At 36.3% G+C, this 12703-nt stretch overlaps 1 protein-coding gene across 1 annotated transcript; it reads left to right on the top strand.

Moving 5' to 3' along the window:
- Window positions 1–2: 2 nt before the first annotated feature.
- On the top strand, window positions 3–10992 carry LOC127423409 (inward rectifier potassium channel 2-like). The gene is made up of 2 exons (XM_051667671.1): window positions 3–4308; window positions 7145–10992. Exon 2 carries the CDS (start codon window positions 7402–7404, stop codon window positions 8683–8685), a length of 1284 nt encoding a protein of 427 aa, XP_051523631.1. The 5' UTR covers window positions 3–4308; window positions 7145–7401; the 3' UTR covers window positions 8686–10992.
- Window positions 10993–12703: the final 1711 nt, after the last annotated feature.

The raw sequence follows: 12703 nt of genomic DNA, 5'->3' as shown, positions 1-12703 counted from the left end.
TACATAGTATCCTGGACTAGTACTGGAAGATCATGTTAAAGCCCTGTAGGTACTTTGGCTTTGATGAGATTATTATTCAGAGCACTACATTTTAAAATGATATGGTAATTCTAAAATCAACAAAACTTTTGGTTGTGTTTGAATAACAGAGTAGTAGGTTCTGTCTGATTTATGAAGTATTTTATTTCCAAGGTATATCAGCTGTATATGTGTGTGCCATCTAGCAGTCTTGCACAAACAAGTACAAAACGTTCAAACAAAAACACTCTTCCTCTATAACCTTAAAGGTTCTTTGATATACAGAAGTTAAAAAAAAAAAAAGACTTCTTTGATTAAATTATGACCCAACAGGACTACGCCTTGTTCAACCACACAGTTAAAGTCCTGGTCCCAAAATTAAGTGCAAAGGAGTATGACCTAAAGCAGTGCTCTCCACAGCCAAAACACAAACCACTACACATAAGTTCTCCAACAGCAGCTGTGGAGTTGGTTAATTGGAATGGTCTTGATGCCGAAAAAGCCTCTACCAGCATTGCAGTCCAAGAGTACAAGCTATAACAGTGGGCATGACACATAATGACTCTATAACACTTTGAAATGGGGCTTCCTTATAGGCTTCAGTAGTATTAGTAATACTGCACTAAAGTAGTTCAGCCAAAAATGAAACTTCAAGCAGGATCTCAAGAAAATTATGTCACTGTAGCAACATTTTTGCAAAATGATATTACGTGGCTCCTTACACGTATCGTGGCAGTTCCGAGGTGAAGTGTCCACTGAGCTGCGCTAAAAGCGAGTAACATTTTCTCTCAAACAAATGAGGTTTTTAATGTTAATACTCTATCGGGTTTTAAATCAACAAAACCTACCTCCCTACCTTAAACCTAACCAACAGTGTCATAAAAAGCAAATGTGACATGGAACGCAATTGCTGTAGCAACCGCAACATTTTGTGGTGCTTCTCTGACACTTTTGGCTCACGTCAACTCACATGTTCTTCCGGACTCGAACCCTGGTCTTTTGCATCACAAGTGCAATGCTCTATTAGTGGAGCTACTGTGCAATTTGATCACAAGTGATCATGCTTTTAAATGTAGTTGGTTATGTAATGCAAAAGTTATGTTTTGCCTTACATTTCATGCACTATAGTAAAAGTATTTAGATGTCATAAGGCTTAAGTGTTTCTGAACAGATAAACTGCTCTTTTACTCATGATTTCAGTGAAAGGGAATAAAATACATGTTTTAGCATCTCCAATTTTAATTTCACCAGGAAACTGCTGTGATACGTACAAGATGAGTAAACGATGGCAGAATTCTCAATTTTAGGTGAACTAAAGTATCCCCTTAAGACTTGGTGTTGTAAATACATAGGACAATCTTAAAGAGATCTATAGGCCCATCTAAAATATAGATAGTATCCTGGAATAGTACTGGAAGATCACGCTAAAACCCTGTAGGTACTCTGGCTTTGATGAGATTACTATTCAGAGCACTAGATTTTAAAATGATCTGGTAATTCTAAAATAAACAAAACTTTTGATTGTGTTTGAATAACAGAGTATTAGGTTCTGTTTGATTTATGAAGTATTTCATTTCCAAGGTATATCAGCTGTATATGTGTGCGCCATCTAGCAGTCTTGCACAAACCTAGAATCTCTTTGTATAAAACGTTCAAACACAAACACATCTTTATCTTTACAAAGATCATAGAGGTTCTAAAATTTTGATGTGAATTGCAGACTCTTCCTCTGTGACCTTAAAGGTTATTTGATATCCAAAGAAGTAAAAAAAGACCTCCTTGATTAAATTATGACCCAAACCCTTGACCTACATAAGAGGCTATGGATCAATTATAATGATCAACAGTGACTTTAACCTGACCAAACTATGGTCAGTCAGTCTCTTTTGAATCAGTTGAGGAAGTCCAGAGCATTGTTCCACCTTGTTCTGCACAGTGGTTAACCTTTCTTTACAAACAACTAATAAAATCTTTTTGAAACAAGGGCACCAGTAGACATTTTCAATGTTTACATAGCATGCAACAGTTCCCGAAGGACAATTTAACTGGTGATATCGAAAACGTTTTGCCAACAATGGCAATAAATGATCATTTTGTTCTTGAATTACCATGTATAGTTTATTCCTACAGAAAAACCCACCCTCTTGAGACCTAGCAAGCTTTTTTTTACTTCATTATACTGTTTAGTGCAGGGTTTTTTTTTTTTTTTGAGAAAAAATATATTATTGGGTAGTTGATGCATAAATTCACGAGGTTATTTGTTATTTTATTTTTTTACTCAAAATCAAGACTGCAGTGTGGGAAATTAACAATTTTTATAAGTACAAATATTGCCCTTGTAGTCTCAATTAATATGAAAACACATCTAATAATAAATAAAACCACATACATAAGAATCATAATTAGCTAAATGCTTTTTAAATTGCGAGGAATAGGGCATGCACTGTAAATGTTATAAAATTATTTGTCAGCTATGCTGTTATAACATTTCAAACTTGTTAAATCATACATTAATGTGATCATATTGGCCACATCCCCAAACATTTGGCATCACAGGCAAGCCCAGGATGGTTTCCCTTGAAATACACCAGGACTTAAAACAGTGGCATTTATGGTCCAAGACATATATATATATATATAAAAAAAAAAAAAAAAAAAAAAAAAACATATGTTCACTAGAGTGAATAAAACTGAATTACTTAATCTTGAGAGCTTTATCCTCGGAAAGTGAAGTCTCCAGCCCTCCACCTTGTGGTTGGATGCAGTGCTATCCAAGCATCGCCTCAAATTAGGCTGAAAGGTAAACAGAGGACAGACAGCTCACACACCACGTTTCGCCTATAAATAGACTATATTATTTATAGAATTGAACAAGAAAGTAACTAAAATAAGCTCACTGAAACAGCTTCACAAATAAAACTATAGCACGGCTCATTACTTATGATAAGTAATCAATGTGTGACACGCAGCAGCCGGGAAAGGCAAAGGCCTTTACTGGTGGGTTTTCATTGGACCACTTATAAAGAGAAGGGGGAAACATTCCCCTGATTGAACAATAAATGATCATTAATTTCTTTCACAATGGACTTGTATAAGTGATTCAGAAGAATACAATGCATGGTCATTATACAGAATTAAATGCTGAAGATAAACAAAGTCTTAGAAAAATGTGTTCAAGTTTGTGCTATTACTGGAAAATGTATTATTTATAGTTACATGTTTATATTATTGTTGATTATTTTTCATAATGACCAGATGAACCTGAAAAAAAAAAATCCATACATAAAAAAATCCTCAATACATGGCCAAGGGTGTAACTAAATATTCAATATTGGCAGGGTGACCATATGTTAATGTTTAAAGGGATAGTTGACTTAAAAAAAAAAAAAAAAGAAAAAAGAGAGAGAGAGAGAGTGATGTAAATCTCAGTCACCATTTACTTGTATTGCATCTTCTTTCCGTAAAATGAAAGTGAATGGTGACTGAGGCTAACGTTCTGCTTAACACCGTCTTTTGTGTCCGACGTATACAAGAAAGTAATACAGGTTTAGAACAACATAAAGGTGAGCACATGATGACAGATTTTTCATTTTTGAGTGAACTATCCCTTTAATGCATTGTAACTATCAATCAGTCAGTCAACAAAACACGTAAACATGAAGTTACTCCAACATAATAAGCAAATTTTTGAAGCTTTATACAGCATGTTATACAATGGGGTAAAAAAAAAAAAACCTGTATGAAGATATATTTATAACGATGTGTTTGGCTTTAAATTCATTATTATCAACATGTAAATGACACATATACCATGTGAACTCAATGATATGTTTGTTGTAAAAGGTAAAGTACGATATAAGCACGTACCAAACTGCAAAAACCTACGTCAAATCGTGAATTGCCCGTTTATTTTCTTGTAAATAATTGAAAACTAGAAAGATTTCTCATATTTTAATCTCACCTGAGTTTCTCTCTTTCACTTGCTCTCCAGCCTGAGCAACATAGCTTTATCTGCGCGTCAAACTCATCCTCTCACCGGATTGGTCGGTTTCAATGAGTGGGCGTGTCTAACCGGTACGTGTTATTTAAATGGCTTTGAAGCCTAGTGGAAAACAGCACACGAGTTTACCGCACGCTACATACAAAGAGAAACGTGGAGATTTCTGTTCTAATCTTTGACTATATCAAGACCATACGCGGAGAGAACATCAATGAGAAAAATATTGTGGATAGTAAAACAATTCGTGGGATATACATATGAGAACCGTTTCTTCATTTACAAATGACTTGGTAAGGTCCACATTACTAACATTTTATTAATTATTACAATATATGCATTTTATGATTTTGTGTAACAGTAAATAAACACACTGTATATGCGATATGAAGTGTCATTTATGATATAAAGGTTTTTGTTAGTTTTGAATAAGTTTTGACTCATTTAGAATGCTAACGGCAAGGCAAGTTTATTTATAAAGCACATTTCATATTTACACAATGGTTATTCAAACTGCTTTGCATAGACATAAAGAGAAAAAAAAGTACATTTTCAATAATTCGAGAACAAATAATAATAATAATAAAATATCAAAATAGAGAAATGATTAAAATGAATAAAAAGGAAATAAAAAAAAAAAACATACATGAATACAGTCATAAGTTCAACCAGTAAAGTGCAGCAAAATGCTCAGTCAGTAAATGCACAGGTAAACAGATGTTTGTAGTCTGCACTTGAATATGGCTACTGTCCAATGAAAAGTTCAAGTTTAGTTCTGGCCTTTAGAAACACATGACAGCTCAGTGAGATCTGTCATCAATATTGCATTATTGCATGAAGTTAAAGATCTGTTCCAACAAATATTCAAAAGTGACATGATATCTAGAGTATCACCACAGTTTTAAATAAATAAATAAAAAAGGCTGGAGATTAAGGGAATGTCTTTTTCCTCTGGCACCTGTTGACTCTATATGCCACAGAATAGCATGACAGATACTGCTTACAAAAAGTAACATATGGGGTTTATTGTTGCATTATGCATATTGTTGCATATAGCACACAGCATTTATTCTTGTATATTGTTGTTTTAATAGTCTGCTTTACTGGACTCATTGTTACTAAGTGTGTACTATTGGTCTATTTGGAGCACAGCTGCACTCTGCAGTTGTCAGGACTCCAGCGTCAGTAGGCTGACAGACACACAGACCATCTATTCTGCCTTAAAACACCCACTGACTTTAAATTGGCAGCTAAATTGAGGCTTAACTTGTTTTTCAGGACTATGCACACCACATAATGTTAACAACAATAAAAAGGCAATAGGAATTTCCCTAAAGTATGCAAGCCAGTGGAGATATTTTAGGAATATTAATCTAACTAGATCACCAAAAAGAATGTAGACTTTATGTAACATTTTCCATTGGTCCTTACTGTTCCACGCCATCAAAATAAACATTGCTCCTTGATATAAACACTGTCATATTACGTTTCATGTAAGAAATAATGCAATCTATCAACCTGCTCCTCATCTGAATGTCTGAGAGACCACATGTGAAAACAGTCTTTAGGAAAAGACAAAATGCTGAATTAAATCTGAACAAGCCAGAGACCAAAAGAAATAAACAGCTTGCTTTTGTTCGAGATGGCAGAATTCAATAAGGAGAAAATAATACCCCAAGTAATTTTTTTAAATAAAAACATTCTTTTCTCAAACTCTCTACTTCATAAACTACTTTGATTCTGTCATTCACTTTTTATTTTACTTTCTACTTTTCCTACTTTTGAATTGCATGCATCTACTAAATAACACAAAAAAGGGCCCTTCTTTTCAGTTATGGTTGTCAGGAACATTGAAGGCTGAATGGGAGCTTTAATGAGTCGTGTTTTAACCCTCTACAAGGAATTGTCACAGGGCTATCATTATACTGCTGAGAGAGAAGATGAGGTCCCAAAGGACGAGGTCTCAAGTCAACAATCCTTGTCTCAATCCCTGTTCTGCACCCTCCAGAAAACTGGTCTTAGCTTGTTATATTTACTTTTGCTGACGTTTAAGCAATAGATCAGTATTTTATGTGCTTCGAGACACTCTTTTATTAGGTCGGGCACAAGATTGCATTTGATCAGAATGTCAGATCAGTTTTTACCTGGAATATTTGCGAGTACATCCCCGCAAGACTTATTTGAAGTAGATTCACTACAACATTTTAAAGAAGCTACAGTTGTGAAAGATTTCAGGACTCAAGAGACATACTGAGCATGACTGAGAACGATGTTCCATCTACCCATACTCCAATTAGCACGGTATGTGATAATGAGTTTAATTAATGGTCCTGTGGGCAATAATAGGCTCTGCACATGAACAGACTGGTTGGCATGGCAATAAAAAGTGATGTGGGGCACTGTCGGGTACTGTAGAATGCCATTATACAGTATTCGAGATAGTTATAAATTGTGTAGTGACAAACTGACAATTTTGTCCAATAGAAGCTAAAAAAAAATGGTGCAGTGTTAGAAATTGTAATAAGATATAAGGACATATGATGTCATTTTGCATTTCTACAAGATCCAATAGAGTTGCTCTAACGTCAAATGATGAATTGTCTTGACATCACCATACAGCAAACAGAAATAACTGATGATTAAACAGTCATACTTCACCATTTAGTTTGCAGCCTCACTTTATGATTTGAAGAAATCAGACTTGGGTTAAGGTCTGTTTTGTTTTGTTTTTGTTTTTTCATTTTTAGTGAAGCCTATTGGATCACGCTACTGTTATTGTTATTGGATTAACGTGCAATGACAATTATAAGTAAGCCATTCTTAGATTGATTCCCCCGAAAAGTTAAAACACCTGGCTCTGTGGCACTATCAAACTATTGCTCTGTTTGTTTAAGCATTTCAACCAGCCCAACACCTCAACATTGGCACCAATGACGTGAGCTTGGGGTTGGAATTTCTGTTTGGCGACCAAAGGAAGACAACCAATGGAATTCCATTAGTTGATAATTGTGGAGCATAAATTCTGTACTTCACCTTTAAAACTTGATTAAACTGTAGTGAGGATGCTGTGTTTGTAAGGATTTTGTCAATTAATACTAACTGTTCTATCTTGTCTCTTGTTCCTGATAGAACATTTGATTGATGAAACCACCAGAGCAGATGAAAAGGAAGTGACCACCCCATCTCTGGGCCTTCAGACCTTTTTGTCAATCAAAAGGTCCAACTGGAGCAACGAGACGCCACCTGCGTCTGGCTCTGAACAACCCCACCATTTCCTGCTTGTGTTGGTTCCCGTGAGTGTTTCAAAACTGTTTCTCCAACGCTTTTTCCAGAAACTCAGACTGTTTTCCAAAGCAGAAACAGCACAGACCTCCCAGACTGAGGTGATGGGAAGTGTGCGGGCCAACCGCTACAGCATTGTGTCATCAGAGGAGGACGGCATGAAGTTGGCCACTGCTGCGGTGCCAAATGGGTACGGTAACGGGAAGAGCAAGGTGCACACCCGTCACCAGACCCAGAGCAGGTTCGTCAAGAAAGATGGACACTGCAATGTGCAATTCATCAACGTCAGCGAGAAAAGCCAGCGCTACCTGGCTGACATCTTCACCACGTGCGTGGACATTCGCTGGAGATGGATGTTTGTCATCTTCTGCTTGGCCTTCCTGCTGTCGTGGCTATTTTTTGGATGTATCTTCTGGCTGGTCGCCATATTCCATGGAGATCTGGAAAATGGAAGTCCGAAGTGCGTTTCGAACGTAGGAACTTTCACGGCTGCGTTTCTCTTCTCCATCGAAACGCAAACCACTATCGGCTATGGCTATCGCTATGTTACAGACGAGTGTCCCATCGCTGTGTTCATGGTGGTTTTTCAGAGCATTGTAGGCTGCATCATTGATGCCTTCATCATCGGTGCTGTTATGGCAAAGATGGCAAAGCCCAAGAAGAGGAATGAGACGTTGGTCTTCAGCCACAACGCTACAGTGGCCATGAGGGACAATAAGCTATGCCTGATGTGGAGGGTGGGCAACTTGCGCAAGAGTCACCTAGTAGAGGCCCACGTTCGGGCTCAACTCCTTCGATCTCGCACCACAGCTGAGGGCGAGTTCATCCCTCTAGACCAAATGGACATTGATGTGGGCTTTGACAGTGGCATTGATCGCATCTTTCTGGTGTCACCCATCACTATTGTCCATGAGATCGATGAGGACAGTCCTTTCTATGACATGAGTAAGCAAGAAATGGAAAACTCTGACTTTGAAATTGTAGTGATTTTGGAGGGTATGGTGGAGGCCACGGCCATGACCACCCAGTGCCGTAGCTCCTACATGGCCAGTGAGATCCTGTGGGGTCACCGCTTTGAGCCTGTCCTCTTTGAGGAGAAAAACTATTACAAAGTAGACTACTCTCGCTTTCACAAAACCTATGAAGTGCCCAGCACCCCCCTGTGCAGTGCAAGGGACCTTGCTGAGAAAAAATATATCCTGTCCACCTCAAATTCTTTTTGCTATGAGAATGAGGTGGCATTTTCAAACAAAGAGGACAAAGAGGAAGGGAACGGGGATAGCCTGGGGCCTGTAGGAATGAACACAGACACTTGCTCAGACTCTGAACACAGCCAGGCCACCATTCCCTTAGAACCGCGGCCTCTGAGGCGAGAATCCGAAATATGACTGTGCAAAAGTCATGGAAAGGTTTAACAGACACCTCATCAAACAGGCACTTTGAGCTGAACTGAGCCCTTCGGCAATGCAGACTCAAGCTAACGGTACAGTTGCAAGGTGGAATCGACCGAAAAAAACTGTACAAGAGTGTTCTTAAGAATATGCATGGTTAAATAAAACAGCATAGAGGCACTGCACAGCTAATGAAGAATGCACATCAAGGGGAAGAGAGGGTTATCCAATTAGGCTACCTTTTAGACCATTGCTTCTAAACGACATGAAGCAGAAAGGATGTAACTCATAGGCAAAACTTGAAAATGAGCAGGCATGTGTCCCTGTGCATTTGTCCGAATGCGATGCCAGAATGAATTCGAGCTTAGACACATATTTTAAAAAATGTTAAGCCATTCACGTATTCTGCTACAAAAGCTGATTTGATGTCTGCATTGAAAATGTACATGTACCCAGTTCTGTCCATTTCAGTTGGGCAGTTTTAATAGTAGCAAACAGGAAAAATACACAAATGCTTAATATTTACAATATGAAAATCTGCAAAATAGAAAAAAAAAAAAAACATTAGAATTTAAAAGCAATAACTCGCCACCTTCTGCACAGAAGGACTACAAATTAGAAATGCACAGTGTTAGTCAATGTCTTAAGTATCATGAAAAGGACATAAAAGTCCTGTTTCTACTGTGTAGTAAATTATTCCATCATCCTCTTTATTCCTTTTCTCTTTGAGTCTGCTTGACTTAGTCTGTGTCTGCAGTTTGCTTCAGGTTATCTGAAGGCATGTTTTATGAATCTGGGGAGAAATGCACAGGAACATGCCCGTTTATTGCGGTAGATCGGACAGGGTCTTTAGATCAGTATCAGAGTGAGACATCACAGTCATCGTGTCCGCAGGGGCAAAAAGAGTTAACGTGTTAATGAATGTCTTTTTACAAGTGCTGCTAAGTTGCATATTATATAGAGTTTTAAATGAAAACCACAGAGTATTCAAAATTATTTTTCATAAAGAATGGACGTGGGACAATTGACAAGTCAAAACATGGAGTAAAATATATAGATATATATATTTGTAAGTGAAAATAATTTTGTTTGCTTATGCACATGTATGGTTTATTTTACCAGATATTTTTTTTATTCAAAGCCAAATGTGTAGGACAAAGACAGAATAACAAAGCCCACTGAAAATAAGACGGCTACAGGTTAGCCTACCTTATTTTCAAACCACTGAACCCTTGTTTTCTTCCCATATTTTCAGTGTTACTGTAGTTTAGTGCTACATAAGTGTTTGGGTTGGAAAATGTTGCTAGGAAACCTTTAAATTTAAGGTTATGTTTGCATGGATTACATACTGTATATTTTCATTTTCAAACTGTGTGTGTATAATGGTCAAATGGTTTGGGTTTATAGACATTTTGTTTTATTTAAAAGAAGGACAGAAAGCAGTCCACTCTCCCTTCAGACTCTAAACCTCTCTAATTATTCATTATTTCCCAATCAAATCTAACCTCTTGTCTTGCCTGGCAAACTGCAATACAACCCAAATGACTCATTTGGCAGGTGTACCAAGGACTAGGTAATTAGACTGAGATCGTGGTACTGTGATCCAGTGACAATCAGAACACAGAATCTGAGCTCAGCACCGCACTTGCACACAAAATGTGCACTTGAGATTCCACATCACACTTGATTGAGATGTCAAACCTCTCTTTTCACCTCTCTTTTTTTTTTTTAAATACCTGAAGTAATGCAAAACGGCCATTAGAGCACATTCTCCAGAAAGCTCTATAAAAGGAGACAATACATTTAGTTTTTGTTTTTTGAATACTGCACACTATACGACTGTGTTAAGCATAAAAAAAATAAAATTAAATAAAAAAAAAAAAAAAGAGTATAAATTGCTTTTAATATTGTTTCATCTATAGCTTTTTTTTTTTTTTTTTTTTTTTTTTTTTTTTGGCATGTGGTTTTTCAAGAGACACTTGATGAACAGCCAAATATTCAGTAAGCCTGTTGTGTACTGGGCAACTATTGGCTAATGGGGAGGAATTGCTCTTTATAATGACTAACGGTCTAGGCAGCATTTCATTCTCTTTGTTGTAAATATCTCCATACTTTATGCAGTTGTTTTGTATCAGTCTTCCCTATTGTACTGAAGAAAAACAAAACAATGGAATGTACAGATTTTTATATTATGATTAATATTATTGTTGTTCATATTATAATAATAATAATTATTATTATTATTATTATTGTAATTATAATTGCACATGCTATTTTATTTCATTTTTTCAATAAAACAAGATTGAATGGTCAAAAATTGTGTTCATTGAATTCAAATCTCTTTAAATAGACATTGGAAATGCTATCCAAAACACATAAAAAATAGACATATGGGTAGTTGACATGTAATACTCAATCTAAAACTAATTCAAACAATTCTTTTAGAAATATTATGCAAGCAGTTTTTAATGGTATTTCAAATGAGAGACTACATGGAATATTTGTACTTTATATTCTACATTATTCAAAAAAAAGTAATCGGAAGTCAGCTGTATCTCAGGGCAGGTCATGGCCACATGTTCAAATACTTACATAAAACTCATTCGTATTGCCGTAAGATAAAGCAGAGTTTACATTTGCTCAGTCTCCATTACATTCCCTTTCACGCAAAGCAGCTCTTTGATACCTCAGCTATTTATCTTAATCACCTGTAGCAAGTATACAGCCTAGAAAAATAAACTGAATTAAGATTATGGTCAAGTGAAAAGTGAATGAATGAGAAAAAAATTGCAATGAACTGCTGGGGAGGATGTCTGGAGCTTTGAACATTTGAAAAATAATGATCAACCTCAAAGTGTCGCCTTTTTTGTATACACCAACTTAACCTGTTTTATCCAACAACAACAACAAAAAAATCCCAGCTGAGAGGGCACATGTATTTTTACTCCTTGTATTGCCCAATGAATAAAAACTGTATGCCTTTGCCCAAAAGTTAAAAATAAATTAAAAAAGTTAGTGAAAGTATTCGATTTATTGTTGGTCACAATTTTAACCGTTGGGAAAATACAGAGTAAGCCTGATACAGTCATTTTGCTCAGTTTCTCTAAAGGAGCCAATAGGAATTTGCTAACAATAAAGTAACATAATTTATTTTATTTTACAATCAAGCAATTGTGGGTGGAAAGAGAATGACAAACCAAGAATAACTACATATTTATTTTAAATTTTACTTTGTTTTATTTATTGTAATAATACTTTGAAATCTGCAATTTTATAATGGGAATCAATCAGTCGCCTTTTCAAAAATGGGTCTCTGTATTTTCCCACCGGTCCCAATTGTGACCACTTACATGTTTACTTGTCCTGTGAGCATGATTTATTTGAGGCTGAGCACTCTTATTAATAAATCAATAATAAACCCTTTAAAAATTATATGTACAAAATATGGTCATTGTAAGTGTATCATGACAGGTTTTATTTGCTTCCTTTTATGGAGTTTTGACTCTGATATAATCTTTAGAAGAGTACAGTGGAATTAAATGGCTCTGGTCATGTGACTGTTTGCACCACTCATGTAAACATTTTCACATGAAATCAAGACAGTCTGTACTGTCATTTACAATTGTCAAATCTTTTAAAATAGATCAACAGCTCTTTTAAGACTCTTCAAATTTCCCACCTCTTGCACTGGTGCTCCATATTACCCTCCAACATTGTGTCAAGATGAGAAATTCCAGTTTGTGAAGGAGAGGAAACAAGTCATTTCATATTACCTAATAGGGATGACTGTCATGCTTTTCACATCCAATATGAGATTTGTGTTTAAGAAAAATTATGGAGAAACTTGATTCAGATCAGTGCCATGGAAAATATTTCTATACACAGGAGGGTTAGTTTGACACTAATGTCAACTGAGGTAGCCTGGATTTCTAGAGAGCAATGGAAAAGGAAGAAACTGAGTATGCGTGTGTGTGTGTGTTTGTGTGTGTGTCACCTCATATGCTCTGTTCATTAA

Source organism: Myxocyprinus asiaticus, chromosome 32 (assembly GCF_019703515.2).
Source record: "Myxocyprinus asiaticus isolate MX2 ecotype Aquarium Trade chromosome 32, UBuf_Myxa_2, whole genome shotgun sequence".
Lineage (NCBI taxonomy): Eukaryota > Metazoa > Chordata > Actinopteri > Cypriniformes > Catostomidae > Myxocyprinus > Myxocyprinus asiaticus.
This window is presented reverse-complemented; position numbering and strand designations above follow the sequence as displayed.